This window comes from Cherax quadricarinatus, chromosome 38, assembly GCF_038502225.1.
Source record: "Cherax quadricarinatus isolate ZL_2023a chromosome 38, ASM3850222v1, whole genome shotgun sequence".
NCBI classification, from domain to species: Eukaryota; Metazoa; Arthropoda; class Malacostraca; order Decapoda; family Parastacidae; genus Cherax; species Cherax quadricarinatus.
Genome location: NC_091329.1, coordinates 24,325,274 through 24,343,447, shown reverse-complemented (window position 1 = coordinate 24,343,447; position 18,174 = coordinate 24,325,274). Strand labels below are relative to the sequence as shown.

The 18,174-nt window shown below is 43.1% G+C and overlaps 1 protein-coding gene across 1 annotated transcript in view; it reads right to left on the bottom strand.

Annotated features, from left to right (window-relative positions):
• Window positions 1-281: 281 nt before the first annotated feature.
• Window positions 282-18,174, bottom strand: part of LOC128692823 (rifampicin phosphotransferase) — a 240,021-nt gene continuing 222,128 nt past the window's right edge. Inside the window, exons 27-31 of the mRNA XM_070092185.1 lie at window positions 14,775-14,853; window positions 6,562-6,696; window positions 6,222-6,324; window positions 4,243-4,317; window positions 282-756 (exon numbers count right to left, since the gene is read on the bottom strand). Coding sequence (XP_069948286.1) covers window positions 599-756; window positions 4,243-4,317; window positions 6,222-6,324; window positions 6,562-6,696; window positions 14,775-14,853 — 550 coding nt within the window. The 3' untranslated portion in view covers window positions 282-598. The remainder of the gene's footprint in view (window positions 757-4,242; window positions 4,318-6,221; window positions 6,325-6,561; window positions 6,697-14,774; window positions 14,854-18,174) is intronic.

The window sequence follows — 18,174 nt, the reverse complement described above, 5'->3', positions numbered from 1 at the left end:
TCATCGAGGACTGTCTAACTTATTTCCATTGGGGTCCTTAATCTTGTCCCCCAGGATGCGACCCACACCAGTCGACTAACACCCAGGTACCTATTTGCTGCTAGGTGAACAGGACAACAGGTGTAAGGAAACGTGTCGAAATGTTTCCACCCGCCGGGAATCGAACCCGGGCCCTCCGTGTGTGAAGCGGGAGCTTTAGCCACCAGGCCACCGGGCCACCAGCCTGGTGTGTATGTGTGAGAGAGAGTACTTATCAAAAAGCTGAGGATAAGGACAAACTCTGAGGTTTATTGAGTTTAATAACCATAACTCTGCTATACATATACACAATTCTTCCCGCTGTCATTACTGTGGATCATCGCCTCACTGGCGACTGTTATTCAGTAATGTCTTCAAGAAGTCACCGGGGAATTGAACAACTATATTAACCAAACATATACGTTAAGTCTTTATATAACTGTACACATTCAATTCAAACCAATTTTAATATAATTATTTTTTCACATGACAAGTTAGACTACAAACGAACATGCACCTGGACTGGAACAGTGTGAAGGTTGTCTAAGACTTGCCAGGGCAAGACTGAGTAATATTGCTCTCATCTGTGTGTTGTTGGTCTGCTGGAGTCTTCACTACTGTTCTTGTTCCCCATCTCAGTTGTGTGGTTGTTCTCGCTGCCCATGTTATTGTGGGCGTCGTGGGCAGGAGTGAGGCGAGTTATGGTACCCCGAGTGGCGTTCATCAAGATGTTCTCACCTTTGTGAAAGACGTGCAGTGCAGTCAACATATATAACACACACATATAAATTATATATACACACAAACAATATATGCTTAATTCGCAAACGGGCGAATATATTTACAAATATTATCTCACGGTCCAAACCAGGATTCGAATGTGATCGCTCCGTATCAAGAGTACACAATACTTTTGCCACAAAGCCAGACCCAGTTTGCGAATTGTTCATTAAACATTCAAATTTTTTCGAAGTTCACTGCATGCGGCCAGATTTGATGAAATAACTTATCACAAGCCTGGTGCTCCAGGGTATGGGATCCTCCATAGTCCATATAGCTTCGGCTAGGTACCCATACTTATGTTGTCTGGCTGTGTGGCAAAAGTACTGTGTACTCTGGTGAAGAGTGCATTAGTTAGTTTAACATCTTTATGCACCCCATACCCATCCTGTGGGTGGTAGTCAAAAGATTACAGAGGTACATAATGGGTCCAGGGACTGGACCCCAAAGTTATGATAGCTGGATAAGTTACATAGGTAATGAACTATTTACATGTTTGTCTGGTCACAATCGTAACGAGTTATTTATGTAAACATTAATTAGATCACACACATCAGGGCCAGAAGGTGTAACTCAACCCCTGCAACCACAAATAGGTAAGTACATACACAAACAAAAGTGGTAATGCTTTATTTACAGTGAACAAAGTATTGTGATCGGGTTCTTCCTGATAATGTACAGGATTAGGCAGCCCAAGTTTTTCACTGAGATATGTGACCACATTATCTAACTGATCACATTAACTGATCACGTTATCTAACTGATCACATTATCTAACTGATCACATTAACTGATCACGTTATCTAACTGATCACATTATCTAACTGATCACATTAACTGATCACGTTATCTAACTGATCACACACCTTCAGTTTTCCCACACTTAAGTTATGACTGCACGAGATAAGCACACATCATCACTCATCCACCAGCCACATGGGAACAATCACTCATCCACCAGCCACATGGGAACAATCACTCATCCACCAGCCACATGGGAACAATCACTCATCCACCAGCCACATGGGAACAATCACTCATCCACCAGCCACATGGGAACAATCACTCATCCACCAGCCACATGGGAACAATCACCCACCCACCACATGGGAACCATCACCCACCAGCCACATCGGAACCATCACCCACCAGCCGCATCGGAACCATCACCCACCAGCCACATGGGAACCATCACCCACTAGCCACATGGGAACAATCACTCATCCACCAGCCACATGGAAACAATCACCCACCAGCCACATGGGAATAATCACCCACCCACCAGCCACATGGAAACAATCACCCACCAGCCACATGGGAATAATCACCCACCCACCAGCCACATGGAAACAATCACCCACCAGCCACATGGGAATAATCACCCACCCACCAGCCACATGGAAACAATCACCCACCGGCCACATGGAAACGGTCACTCATTTGGTACATTCTGCCTCACGGCGAGGTAGCCAGCAATGTTACAAAGATGCTCACGAGTCACAATATGTGACCATTATCTCGTGATCATCCATCAAGGATTTACTTAAGAGACCAGCTAGAATTACCGAGACCAGTGCAAGTGTATATGTTATCTAATGCGGGGAATGTACGTTACTGAGACACACAGCGTTTTAAAACAATACCTTAATGAACACCTTGCATTAGAAAGTTTAAATAACACACGAGTTATACACAGGAATTCACAAGGGCACTCGATGAGGATGGATGGATGCCAAGCTGGTGTTGAAGGACGGTCTTCACGAGTATTACTCTATTCATCTCGGTTTTCCACACAGTAACCCAAAATTCAAATATTTTTAGTATCCTACCGCCTGATATCACTATATCTCACCCTACCTAGTTCACCTGACTACCTTCGCAATATATTCTGTGTTTTTCTCCCGTGGGCGAAACATGTCCTAATTAAAAGTTCTAAGTGTTGCACTTACATCTTTATTTACCACTTTGTCCCTATTACCATACCTGTACTTGTACCAGCGATACAGATACCGTCTGCTTTTCATTGGGGGAATGTTGCACCGCCTACCGTGTGAAGATTTGGGACTAGACCCTCTAGGATTTTTCAGGTGTATATTATCATGTATCTTTCTCGTTTGCGTTAAAAGGAGTACAGGTAAAAGGACTTCAGCTGTTCTTTGTAAAAGAGGTGCTTTATTGTGCTTATTCGTGTAGAGAAAGTTCTCTGTGTATTCTCCAGGTCAGCCAATTTTTCGCTCTATTCTGTGGTTGGAATTTGTTTTATGTTCGATACTACTTTTATTTCTTGAGTTTTCCATAGCGGAGTAATTGAATTTTGTCGTCAGTGAACTTCATATTGTTTTCTGAGGCCCATTTAAAGTAGTAAGATATAAGTGAACAAGAGAAGGTAGTAAGATATAAGTGAACAAGAGAAGGTAGTAAGATATAAGTGAACAAGAGAAGGTAGTAAGATATAAGTGAACAAGAGAAGGTAGTAAGATATAAGTGAACAAGAGAAGGTAGTAAGATATAAGTGAACAAGAGAAGGTAGTAAGATATAAGTGAACAAGAGAAGGTAGTAAGATATAAGTGAACAAGAGAAGGTAGTAAGATATAAGTGAACAAGAGAAGGTAGTAAGATATAAGTGAACAAGAGAAGGTAGTAAGATATAAGTGAACAAGAGAAGGTAGTAAGATATAAGTGAACAAGAGAAGGTAGTAAGATATAAGTGAACAAGAGAAGGTAGTAAGATATAAGTGAACAAGAGAAGGTAGTAAGATATAAGTGAACAAGAGAAGGTAGTAAGATATAAGTGAACAAGAGAAGGTAGTAAGATATAAGTGAACAAGAGAAGGTAGTAAGATATAAGTGAACAAGAGAAGGTAGTAAGATATAAGTGAACAAGAGAAGGTAGTAAGATATAAGTGAACAAGAGAAGGTAGTAAGATATAAGTGAACAAGAGAAGGTAGTAAGATATAAGTGAACAAGAGAAGGTAGTAAGATATAAGTGAACAAGAGAAGGTAGTAAGATATAAGTGAACAAGAGAAGGTAGTAAGATATAAGTGAACAAGAGAAGGTAGTAAGATATAAGTGAACAAGAGAAGGTAGTAAGATATAAGTGAACAAGAGAAGGTAGTAAGATATAAGTGAACAAGAGAAGGTAGTAAGATATAAGTGAACAAGAGAAGGTAGTAAGATATAAGTGAACAAGAGAAGGTAGTAAGATATAAGTGAACAAGAGAAGGTAGTAAGATATAAGTGAACTTACAAGTAAAGGCAGAGCAGAAAAAACTCCACATTCCTCCATCAGGTAAATATACGACATATCACAGAACAAGGAGTTACTACATGAGAGAGAGTGAAGTTCCTGGGCCCAAGAGCTGGAGCTCGCAACACAACCAGGGGAGTACAATACACAGAACATACTGCTCATCAGAAATAAACAAAGTAACATTATCGTACCTGAGTGAAGCACTTGCGTAGCGTGTTGCACACCCACAATACATGGTAGACCGTACTCCCTGGCCACCACCGCTCCTGCAACACTCACTTATCACTTACCTACATATATATATCCATATGTATATAATGTGTATATATATATATATATATATATATATATATATATATATATATAATGTCGTGCCGAATATGTAAAACTGGTCAAATAGCAAGAACTCATTTAAAATTAAGTCCTTTCGGAAATTTTATCTTATACGTTTAAAGATATATTTTTTTCATTAATGTTAATGTAAAATTTTTTAATTTTGCACCAAAAGAATCTTAGAAAACTTACCTAACCTTATTATAACAAGCACAATTTATTTTAGCCTAACCCAACTAAATATATTTTAAATATGTTTACAATAATTTAGTACTAAACAAACACAATCAAATATATTTTTTTTGTTAGGTTCAGAACGATTTTGGCGAAATTATTGCATACACAAATTTTCACTTATCCTATATGGCAAGATGAGCGTTGCTATTTAAGCCAAGATCGCAAGTTCTGCGTATTCGGCACGACTATATATATATATATATATATATATATATATATGTATATATATATATATATATATATATATATATATATATATATATATACACACACACACACACACACACACACACACACACACACACACACACACACACACACACACACACACACACACAATAAGATCACAGTAAACAGGTGATTTCTGAATATGCAAAACAACCACTGTGAAAGAATAGAGAAATTCCAAGCGCTTTCGTGACTACTCACATTATCAAGGAACTATGATAATGTGAGTAGTTACGAAAACGCTTGGAATTTCTCTATTCTTTAACAGTGGTTATTTTGCATATATATATATATATATATATATATATATATATATATATATATATATATATATATATAATTTGCGCAATAAAATCGCAGTAAACAGGTGATATCACAATATACAAAATCACATCCTCCATGTCCAACTCACTCTATGCAAAAACTTAATGGGCATAAAAGGCCCTAAGATTTGTAATTCATTGCCAGAATTATCGGAAGGTTCCCTGTCTGCCATCGATTTAGAGCTATTGTTAAACCACCTCGTCTCCTTAACGTAATTAAACCAGTATTACGCTATACTAAACAAAATCAGCTGAAGTAACTGTGTCCCTGTACTTGCAGTCTTCCTCAGACTCCATACATAATTATTTACTCATCATGTTCCAATATATTTCTTCTGACACTAACTTACTGTATCCTCAGCGTCTCTTACAATAATTCCACAACGCTGAAAACACTGAATCACTTTAAAACAATAAATAGTTAACAGTAGTTAACTGTTTAAGATATACTACTTAAGTGAAGATCACTGTATCAGTTTGAAGTATTAATACCTACTTTTAAAACTGCGCTGTATAGCCCTTGTGGCTTAGCGCTTCTTTTTGATTATAATAATAATAATACTTTTAAAACTGTACTCTTCTTCATTTAGCTACCTCTCTTTTTTTGTACATTTAAAAAATCCTGGAAATAAATGGTATAAAATACCGACACAATGGAAATATAAACATATATGTGTTTATATTTCCATTTAAAAAATCCTACTAAATAATCTACCTTTACTTCTTAAGTAGTATTTAAGTAGTATTTAAGTATCAGGATCAGTTGGCCTGAAATGCATGTTAGTGGTTTTCTTAGTGTCTAACAATATATTACATGTAAACTACATTATCTGTATACTGTATAAAAGAAATAGATACAATGAATTTGAATTATATACATATAAAAATAAAATGGATTGAAATTATATTGGGGATACATGTTAATATTTACTAAAATTAAAGTGTGGAGTTCTGACCACCTAGACTGAAGGTAACAGCAAAACTTTGGGAATTTTGTTAGAAGACCGGAGAGGCTAAAGGCACACTGATAGCACTTTGTGTGTTCCTACCATGAGAGATGAGGCCTCCAATTTCTGTGATGACACCAGCCAGGAGCGGGAAGTACGGTGTCCACCCTACGTCTGTGCTCACTGTCACCAGGATGTCACCATTCTGCTCACATTCATGAATGTGAATGACGTTGTTACAATTAATCTTGTGTTAGTGTGAACATAAGGCATGGTCAGCATACATCATCGCGTAGCTGTATTAATATACCTGTATAGCGCTTCTTTTTGATTATAATAATAATGTATTAATATACATCAAGTTACGTAATATGCACAAACGTACAGCATAATCAATGACACACAACTCACTGTTGGAATGTAAAAAGCCTACAGTGCTGACCTGTATTTCAGTAGCTTCGTGAAGAGAGGTCACAACACGGGCCGGAGCGGTCACCACACCGTGACACACTGGAGTACCAACTATAACCTGACCTGACCCCTTCATCTTGATCTCATTTGGGGTCAGCGCGCTAACCTGCCACCCAAGAAGAATGAATGTGAGGAAGATTTAGATTTTGCCACAGAAGTGGAGGGTAGTGCAAGAGCATATGGATACACAAAAGGCCTAGGAACTAGGCCCGAAAGGGTTTACACGAGTACATCTGGACTTAAATCTACACTAGTCTGTTGTCAGCAAACTTAGGAAATTTGTTTAATATGTCTGGTATCTTATTTCCATTAATAATATATCTTGACATATCACACAGGTTATTATACTATCTTTATATTCCTGAATAAGTGGACAATTAAGCACACAGTGTTCAAGATCAGGAGCCAGGAGCTATGACTCTACCCCTGCAACCACAATTAGGCGAGTACAGTGACCATAGGGGTGGCTACATACTTTGCATTTGCTACGATCATCATGTATGTGCTTGCCAAACTGTCAGAAGTACTTGTAACCAAGCCTAAGCCTGGCTACTACAATATCAGTTAGGTTGTTCACATTGTAAGTTGGTCCATAAACATACTTATTTACGTTCATGTTACAGTAGGTTATAGATCTACTCAGGCTTCTAACTGCATTCCTGTAACATTCAGTTTCATTATTTACTTCTCTCCTAATATTATTCCTAATGCTAGACACAGACACGCCAAAGTTATATTCTACATTTTCTTTCAGGGCACTTTTTTTGGTTTATCAACTTTATCATTAAGAAATATTACAACCCAGGGACAATAAGGCCTGTTATCCTGGGTGTAAAGGGGAACAAGGAGCAGAACAAACATCTGAATGACTTTGAAATATATTTTCCTTCACCAAGAGCAATAGTAATTAGTTACATGTATGTACACTATATACAGTTGGAAATGTATGTGTACAACACGGTTTAGGCAAGGCCAAGACACGGCCTGGAGACAGAATGGACAATCGTACTCAACCAGCTCTAGTATGGAAATGACAAGGGTGGACAGGTGGGTGGTGACCACAACTCCACGACTGTCAGACCCACCCTCTCATTGGCTGAACCTTGGTACTGATCGAACGATGGGGCCCCATCATTTGACCCTTAGTACTGGTTCGCTGGTTGGGGAGATAGCCTTTCAATGAGGATGTGTACATGAGTCGAATAAAGGTTACGTACCCTTTGCGTGCCACAAGGAGTAATCCTAGAAGTTGACAGAATCCATAATAATTGTACATCAACTCCCTTTTCCCGGATTTTTTAGTATCTATACCTGGCTTTTCCAAAGAGCATGTTGTTAGAGTCATTATGTTAGTCAAGAGCCTTCAGTGATGATATAGAATCGGTAATAATCATAGAGTCAAGCTCAGTGTCATAAGTTAGCTTTAACGTTATTAGGATGGCAAACAATTTAGTTTACAGTGTAGATGCCCAGTTGTTATTCTTATGCCTAACTCAACATAGTTGCTATCGTTCTTACCTAGGGAGGTGACAACAAGAGCATATGCAGCCCTGCCAGCAGACTCCTGCTTAGATCCGTCATTGTATAGCTTGTGATAAATTACTACTAACAGCTAAGTGAGAAATTTCTTCTTAAGCAGTAGCTCGACTGCTAGAAAACTCGGCTTACGCACTGAGAACCATGATTCGATTTCCGGTACGAGTAGAAACATTAGGACGTGTTTCCTTAAGACACCTGTTGTCCCTTTTCACCCATCAGTAAAATAGGTACCTGGGTGTTAGTCAACTGTTGTGGGTCGCATCCTGGGACAAAACTGACCTAATTTGCCCGAAATGCTCAGTATAACAAGTAGCTTTCTATATAGTAGTATGTGACTGATGTCAGCTAGGACTGTATACCTTGTACATGTACTTGTAGAAATGAAGATTATTATTATTTTCAATTGATTTAGGGGCGGGATTACTGATGTTGAGCTTCTTGGGAGAGTCTGGCACCTATGTGATGTTGTCAGAGGCATTTGAATAAGTTGCAAAGCTTAATTTTATAATTCAAAATTGTTTGATCGGTATGGCTGAATTACACATTCAATAAATCATTCATTCTCTCTCTCTCTCTCTCTCGTCTTTAAATATTTAAAAAAATAACTAAAATTTAGTCGAGGATGCAATATAAAATTGCGACTAAATATGGAACAATAAACATTAAACTACAATTAAAAAGATAAAATCATGCAATGTAAAGATAAATGCAACACGAACATAGGAAGAAATCTAGAGTACATAACCTGAAGGTCAGACAGAAGACAAACAGGAAATAATAACTACCAGGGTCTGCCCAAGAAAAGAAGCAAGAGTGACAGTAATGGAAATAATCAAAAGAAATAAGTCACTTTTTTTTTTTTTTTGGGGGGGGGGGGTTATTCTAGGTTCTCTACACATATGCTGCTATGTATGATAATCTATGTAACTGTATTTGTCCATACTTAAATAAACTTAATTACTTACTAGTCTGTACGGCTCGTCAGCTACCACGGCCCTTTGACACAAGTTTAGTCTTCCTATTACAAAGATTAATGAAAAGGGTTGTTTACCTTTAATATGTGGTATTGTGTCTAGGATGGCAGTGGAAAACAAGTGGCTGTCCAGGTCAACTGGGGTGTACAGCCGCCGGGATAAGTACTATGAGGAATCTATCATAAAGGATACGGACAACCTGGACACTTTTTCGGTACAAATGCTATATTTGTTATCAGTGATCTTCATATTTCGCTGCAGAGAGTCAGAACCCTGGCTGTGTCAGTGGAGAGAGAGAGAGAGAGAGTCAGTGGTATGTCACGAGAGTTTATACTAATTTCTGACAGTGGTCTGGGAAGTTTCAATTATTTGAATAATGAAAACTGTGGAAGGATTGGCGCAAATACGACGACGCTTTGTGACACAAAAACTTAAGTTAAAAATGTAGGTCAGTGTGGGAAGGTAAATGGTTGTGGTACAGAAACAAAAGTAGAGAAGCGCGTTGTAAAGTTAGTAAAGAAGTGTGTCAAGTGGGCAAATATAAAAGTGTAAAAGTAAAGAGATAGAAGAAAAAAAAAACAGAGGAAAAATTAATTTTCAAAATCTATTACACTGACAGTAATGCTAGGCACAAAATTAACGAAGATTAATTGTATGTACGAGGAATATAGACAGTCACAATTAAGGACACATGTTTTATATTGCTGAATGCAATATATGAGGTTTTAAATTATTTATCATGGATAGAAACAGTAAAAAGAAAGGATGGGGGGGGGGGATAGCAGCTGTGCACACCAGAGAAAGCTTGAAATGCTGCATCAAAAATTATATTAAGTCTGAGAGAAGTGATACCGAGTCTGGATAGTTTGACACAATAGATATATCAAGATCTGGAATCCAGGAATCAATACTCTATATCAACAGAAGTTAAGACGCAGGTCCAGAAGCTATATGTCGACCTCTGCAAGTGTAGCTAGGAAAGTACTCACACACACACAAGATAATGGAGGTGGTACTGGAAAACTTTATGCATCAACACATTAGAGACACCACCAGAGAGAGAGAGAGGAAAGGATGAATCAGCAATATTCATATTCACCTTGAGTAACTCAGACATCGAGGACATCACATATGAAACGCCACCTGGAGCTAGTGATCAGGTGGTCCTGAGCTTCGAATACATAGAGTTAGAAGTGGAGAGGGAAGTAGGAAGAGAAGGGCAGGAGAAGCCAAACTACAAAAGAGGGAAATACACAGGCATGAGAAATTTCCTGCACGAGGTCCAGTGGGAAAGAAAACTGGTGGGATAAATCAGTAAGTGGAATGATGGAATACGTGACAACAAAATGCAAGGAGGAGGAGCAGGAGGAGAGGTTTGTACCCAAGGGCAACAGAAATAATGGGAAGACAAAAATGAGCCCTTGGTTCACCCAAAGGCGCAGAGAAGCCAAAACTAAGTGCACTAGAGAATGGAAAAGGTACAGAAGACAAAGGAACCAGGAAAATAGGGAGATTAGTCGATGAGACACAAACGAATATGCACAGATAAAACGGAAGGCCCAACGGCAATACGAAAATAACATAGCAGTGAAAGCCAAGTTTGACCCAAAGCTGTTGTACAGTCACATCAGGAGGAAAACAACAGTCAAGGACCAGGTAATCAGGTTGAGGAAGGAAGGAAGGGAGATCACACGAAACGACTGAGAAGTATGTGAAGAGTTCAAGATGAGATTTAAGAAAGTATATTCAGTGGAGAGAGAAAGGACTCCAGAAGGCCGGAATGGTGGGGTTCACCAACAAGTGCTGGACACAATACTCACAACCGAGGAGGAGCTTACAAGACTGCTAAGTGATTTAGATACCTGAAAGGCGGTGGGACTAGACAACATCTTTCTGTGGGTCCTGAGAGAGGGAGCAGAGGTGCTGTGTGTTCCACTAACAACAATATTCAACACATCTACAGAAACAGGTCGACTACCTGAGGTGTGGAAGACAGCAAATATAGTCCCAATTTTTAAGAAAGGAACGAGACAGGCAGCATTAAATTACAGACCAGTGTCAATGACATGTATATTATGAAAAATCATGGAGAAGATTATCAAGAGAGTAGTGGTGGAGCACCTAGAAAGGGATGAGCTTATACACGACAACCAGCATGGTTTCCTGGAGGGGAAATCCTGTGTTACAAACCTACATGAGTTTTAAGACAAGGTGACAGAAGTAAGACAAGAAAGAGAGGAGTGGGGAGATTGCATTTTCTTGGACTGTAAGAAGGCTTTCGACACAGTTTCACACAAGAGATTAGTGCAAAAGTTAGAGGAGCAGGCAGGTATAACAGTTAAGGCACTGCAATGGATCAGAAAATACCTTACAGGAATGCAACGATGAGTCATGATACGTGACGAAGTGTCAGAGGGGGCGCATCTGACGAGCGGGTTTCCACAGGAGTCAGTCCTAGGGCCGGTGCTGTTTCTGGTATATGTGAATGACATGACGGACGGGAGAGATTCAAAAGTGTCCTTGTTTGCAGACCATGTGAAGCTAATGCGAAGAATTCACTCGGATGAGGATCAGGTAGGACTACAAAGGCATCCGGACAGGCTACAAGCGTAGTCCAGCAACTACCTATTGAAGTTTAACCCCACCAAGTGCGAAGTCATAAAGATTGGAGAAGGGCAAAGAAGACCACAGAGTACAGGCTAGGTGGCCAGAGCCTGCAAACCTCACTCAAGAAGAAAGATCTTGGGGTGAGTATAATACCGAGCACATCTCCTGAGGCGCACATCAAACAAGTAACTGTTGCAGCATATGGGCGACTAGCAAACCTAAGAATAGCATTTCGACTCTGTACACCGTGTACGTCAAGCCCATATTAAAGCATGCAGCACCAGTTTGGAACCCACACCTGGTTAAGCACGTCAAGAGATTAGAGAAAGTGCAACGGTTTGCAACAAGACTAGTCTCGGAACTAAGGGGTATGTCCTACGAGGAGAGGTTAAGGGAAATCGACCTGACGACACTGGATGACAGGTGAGATAGGGACGACATGATATCAACACAAAATACTGAGAGGAATTAACAAAGTGGATAATGGACAGGATGCTCCAGAGATGGGACACAGCAACAAGGGGTCACAATTTGAAAATGAAGATTCAGAAGAGTTACAGGGATGTTTGGAAATATTTATTCAGTCAAAGTTGTCAGGAAGTGGAACAATTTTGAGAGTGATGTAGTGGAGGCAGGATCCATACACAGCTTTAAGAAGAGGTATGATACAGCTCAATGAGCAGGGAGAGAGTGGATCTAGCAGCGACCAACAAAGAGGTGGGACCAGCAAGGAGCTGAGCCTCGACCCCTGCAACTACACATAAGCTGCAGGGGGTCACACATACACACACACACACACACACACACACACACACACACACACAGTAGAGTTGCAAGTGGAGAGAGTAACAGGAGTTGAATGGGAAAAGCCAGACTATAAAAGAGGGGACTACATAGGTTTGAGGAACTTCCTGCAGGAGGTTCCGTGGGACAGAGAACTGGCAGGAAAGCCAGTAAATGAAATGATGGAATATGTAACAACAAAATGCAAGAAGGCAGTGGGAAGGTTTATTCCCAAGGGCAACAGAAACAATGGGAAGACCAGAACGAGCCCCTAGTTTACCCGACGGTGTAAGGAGGCAAAAACAAAGTGCAATAGAGAATGGAAAAAGTACAGAAAACAGAGAACACATGAAAATAGGGAGATTAGTCACAGAGCCAGGAACGAGTATGCACAGGTAAGGAGGGAGGCCCAACGACAGTATGAAAATAACATAGCATCGAAAGTCAAGACTGACCCGAAACTGGTGTATAGCCACATCAGGAGGAAGACAACAGTCAAAGACCAGGTGATCAGACTGAGGACAGAAGGTGGAGAACTCACAAGGAATGATCAGGAGGTATGTGAGGAGCTAAACAGGAGATTTAAGGAAGTTTTTACAGTAGAGACAGGAAGGGCTCTGGGAAGACAGCACAGAAGGGAACATCAAGAGGGAATATACCAACAAGTGTTGGATGACATACGAACAACCGAGGAGGAGGTGCAGAAGCTGATAAGTGACCTTGATACCTCAAATGCGATGGTACCGGACATCTCCACGTGAGTCCTTAGAGAAGGAGCAGAGATGCTGTGCGTGCCCCTAACCACAATCTTCAACACATCCCTTGAAACTGGGCAACTACCTGAGAAATGGAAGACAGCAAATGTAGTCCCCATATTTAAGAAAGGAATTAGAAACGAGGCACTAAACTACAGACCTGTGTCTCTGATTTGTATAGTATGCAAAGTCATGGAGAAGATTATCAGGAGGAGAGTGGTGGAACACCTGGAATGGAACAAGATTATAAATGAAAACCAGCATGGGTTTATGGAAGGCAAATCCTGTATCACAAACCTTCTGGAGTTTTATGACAAGGTAACAGAAGTAAGACACGAGAGAGAGGGGTGGGTTGATTGCATTTTCCTGGACTGCAGGAAGGCCTTTGACACAGTTCCTCACAAGAGATTAGTGCAGAAGTTGGAGGATCAGGCGCATATAACAGGGAGGGCACTGCAATGGATCAGGGAATACCTGACAGGGAGGCAACAACGAGTCATGGTACGTGAAGAGGTATCACAGTGGGCGCCTGTGACGAGCGGGGTCCCAGAGGGGTCAGTTCTAGGACCAGTGCTATTTTTGATATATGCGAACGACATGATGGAAGGAATAGACTCTGAAGTGTCCCTATTCGCAGATGATGTGAAGCTGATGAGAAGAATTAAATCAGATGAGGATGAGGCAGGACTGCAAAGAGACCTGGACAGGCCGGACATGTGGTCCAGAAACTGGCTTCTCGAATTCAGCCCTGCCAAATGTAAAGTCATGAAGATTGGGGAGGGGCAAAGAAGACCGCAGACAGAGTATAGGCTAGGTGGACAAAGACTACAGACCTCACTCAAGGAGAAAGATCTTGGGGTGACCATAACACCGAACACGTCACCGGAGGCACACATCAACCAAATAACTGCTGCAGCACACGGGCGCCTGGCAAACCTGAGAATAGCGTTCCGATACCTTAATAAGGAATCGTTCAAGACACTGTACACTGTGTATGTTAGGCCCATACTGGAGTATGCAGCACCAGTCTGGAACCCACACCTCGTCAAGCATGCCAAGAAGTTAGAGAAAGTACAAAGGCTAGTTCCAGAGCTCAGGGGAATGTCGTACGAGGAAAGGTTGAGGGAAATCGGACTGACGACACTGGAGGACAGAAGGGTCAGGGGAGACAAGATAACGACATACAAGATACTGCGGAGAATAGACAAGGTGGTCAGAGACAGGATGTTCCAGAGAGGGAACACAGAAACAAGGGGTCACAACTGGAAGCTGAAGACTCAGACGAGTCACAGGGATGTTAGGAAGTATTTCTTCAGTCATAGAGTCGTCTGGAAGTGGAATAGCCTAGCAAGTGAAGTAGTGGAGGCAGGAACCATACATAGTTTTAAGAAGAGGTATGGCAAAGCTCAGGAAGCAGAGAGGGAGAGGATCTAGTAGCGATCATTGAAGAGGCGGGGCCAGGAGCTGAGTGTCGACCCCTGCAACCACAATTAGGTGAGTACAATTAGGTGAGTACACACACTCACAGGCTGAGGAATACCAATGCTGATCTCAGGAAACTTGAGGTTGTCTAGATGACAATGAAGACGCCGTCGCCTCATCGCCCTGAGAGAAGAAAAATGATTTAAAATGACAAATAACAATAATATAAAAGCTTATGACGACGTTTGGCCCCGACTTGGACCATTTACAACTCACAATGTGACTCGTAAATGGGACAAGTCGGACCGAAACGTCGTGGTAAGCTCCTCTCTCCCATGTGTGGGATATTTGAGCATTCCAGTCACGGAACTGTCCTTTTTGTACTTTCTTACTAAAATGTAAATTAAGTGACAATGATCGATCTAAGGAGAAGTTCACATTGAGCAAGATACTGCTAGTAACTGAGATGCTGGTCACAGTGACTGGTGGACGAGAAGCTGGTCACAGTGACTCGTAGACGAGAAGCTGGTCAGAGTGACTGGTGGGCGAGAAGCTGGTCACAGTGACTGGTGGACGAGAAGCTGGTCACAGTGACTGGTGGGCGAGAAGCTGGTCACAGTGACTGGTAGACGAGAAGCTGGTCACAGTGACTGGTGGGCGAGAAGCTGGTCACAGTGACTGGTGGACGAGAAGCTGGTCACAGTGACTGGTAGACGAGAAGCTGGTCACAGTGACTGGTGGACGAGAAGCTGGTCACTGACTGGTGGACGAGAAGCTGGTCACAGTGACTGGTGAGCGAGAAGCTGGTCACAGTGACAGGTAGACGAGAAGCTGGTCACAGTGACTCGTAGACGAGAAGCTGGTCAGAGTGACTGGTAGAGGAGAAGCTGGTCACAGTGACTGGTGGACGAGAAGCTGGTCACAGTGACTGGTGGACGAGAAGCTGGTCACAGCGACTGGTAGACGAGAAGCTGGTCACAGTGACTGGTAGAAGAGAAGCTGGTCACAGTGACTGGTAGAGGAGAAGCTGGTCACAGTGACTGGTGGACGAGAAGCTGGTCACAGTGACTGGTGGACGAGAAGCTGGTCACAGTGACTGGTAGACGAGAAGCTGGTCACAGTGACTGGTAGACGAGATGCTGGTCACAGTGACTGGTAGACGAGAAGCTGGTCACAGTGACTGGTAGAGGAGAAGCTGGTCACAGTGACTGGTGGACGAGAAGCTGGTCACAGTGACTGGTGGACGAGAAGCTGGTCACAGTGACTGGTAGACGAGAAGCTGGTCACAGTGACTGGTAGACGAGATGCTGGTCACAGTGACTGGTAGACGAGAAGCTGGTCACAGTGACTGGTGGACGAGATGCTGGTCACAGTGACTGATAGACGAGAAGCTGGTCACAGTGACTGGTGGACGAGAAGCTGGTCACAGTGACAGGTAGACGAGAAGCTGGTCACAGTGAATGGTGGACGAGAAGCTGGTCACAGTGACTGGTAGACGAGAAGCTGGTCACAGTGACTGGTAGACGAGAAGCTGGTCACAGTGACTGGTAGACGAAAAGCTGATCACAGTGACTGGTAGACGAGAAGCTGGTCACAGTGACTGGTAGACGAAAAGCTGGTCACAGTGACTGGTAGACGAAAAGCTGATCACAGTGACTGGTAGACGAGAAGCTGGTCACAGTGACTGGTAGACGAGAAACTGGTCACAGTGACTGGTGGACGAGAAGCTGGTCACAGTGACTGGTAGACGAGAAGCTGGTCACAGTGACTTGTGGACGAGAAGGTGGTCACAGTGACTGGTAGACGAGAAGCTGGTCACAGTGACTGGTAGACGAGAAGCTGGTCACAGTGACTGGTGGACGAGAAGCTGGTCACAGTGACTGGTAGACAAGCTGGTCACAGTGACCGGCAGACGAGATGCTGGTAACAGTGACTGGTGGACGACAGGCTGGTCACAGTGACTGGTAGACGAGAAGCTGGTCACAGTGACTGGTAGACGAGATGCTGGTCACAGTGACTGGTAGACGAGAAGCTGGTCACAGTGACTGGTAGACGAGATGCTGGTAACAGTGACTGGTAGACGAGATGCTCGTCACAGTGACTGATAGACGAGAAGCTGGTCACAGTGACTGGTGGACGAGAAGCTGGTCACAGTGACTGGTAGACGAGAAGCTGGTCACAGTGACTGGTGGACGAGAAGCTGGTCACAGTGACTGGTAGACGAGAAGCTGGTCACAGTGACTGGTAGACGAGAAGCTGGTCACAGTGACTGGTAGAAGAAAAGCTGGTCACAGTGAGTGGTAGACGAAAAGCTGGTCACAGTGACTGGTGGAAGAGAAGCTGGTCACAGTGACTGGTAGACGAGAAGCTGGTCACAGTGACTGGTGGACGAGAAGCTGGTCACAGTGACTGGTAGACGAGAAGCTGGTCACAGTGACTGGTAGACGAGAAGCTGGTCACAGTGACTGGTGGACGAGAAGCTGGTCACAGTGACTGGTAGACGAGAAGCTGGTCACAGTGACTGGCAGACGAGATGCTGGTCACAGTGACTGGTAGACGAGAAGCTGGTCACAGTGACTGGTGGACGACAGGCAGGTTACAGAACTGGTGGACGAGATGCTGGTCACAGTGACTGGTGGACGATAGGCCGGTCACAGTGACTGGTAGACGAGAAGCTGGTCACAGTGACTGGTAGACGAGATGCTGGTCACAGTGACTGGTAGACGAGAAGCTGGTCACAGTGACTGGTAGACGAGATGCTGGTCTAAGTGACTGGTGGACGAGAGGCTGGTCACAGTGACTGGTGGACGAGATGCTGGTCACAGTGACTGGTGGACGAGAAGCTGGTCACAGTGACTGGTAGACGAGAAGCTGGTCACAGTGGCTGGTGGATGACAGGCTGGTCACAGTGACTGGTGGACGACAGGCTGGTTACAGTGACTGGACGAGATGCTGGTCACAGTGACTGGACGAGAGCTGGTCACAGCGACTGGTGGACGACAGGCTGGTCATAGTGACTGGTGGACGAGATGCTGGTCACAGTGACTGGTGGACGAGAAGCTGGTCACAGTGACTGGTAGACGAGAAGCTGGTCACAGTCACTGGTGGACGAGAAGCTGGTCACAGTGACTGGTAAACGAGAAGCTGGTCACAGTGACTGGTGGACGAGATGCTGGTCACAGTGACTGATAGACGAGAAGCTGGTCACAGTGACTGGTGGACGAGAAGCTGGTCACAGTGACTGGTAGACGAGAAGCTGGTCACAGTGACTGGTAGACGAGAAGCCGGTCACAGTGACTGGTAGACGAAAAGCTGGTCACAGTGACTGGTAGACGAGAAGCTGGTCACAGTGACTGGTAGACGAGAAGCTGGTCACAGTGACTGGTTTACGAGAAGCTGGTCACAGTGACTGGTAGACGAGAAGCTGGTCACAGTGACTGGTGGACGAGAAGCTGGTCACAGTGACTGGTAGACGAGAAGCTGGTCACAGTGACTGGTAGACGA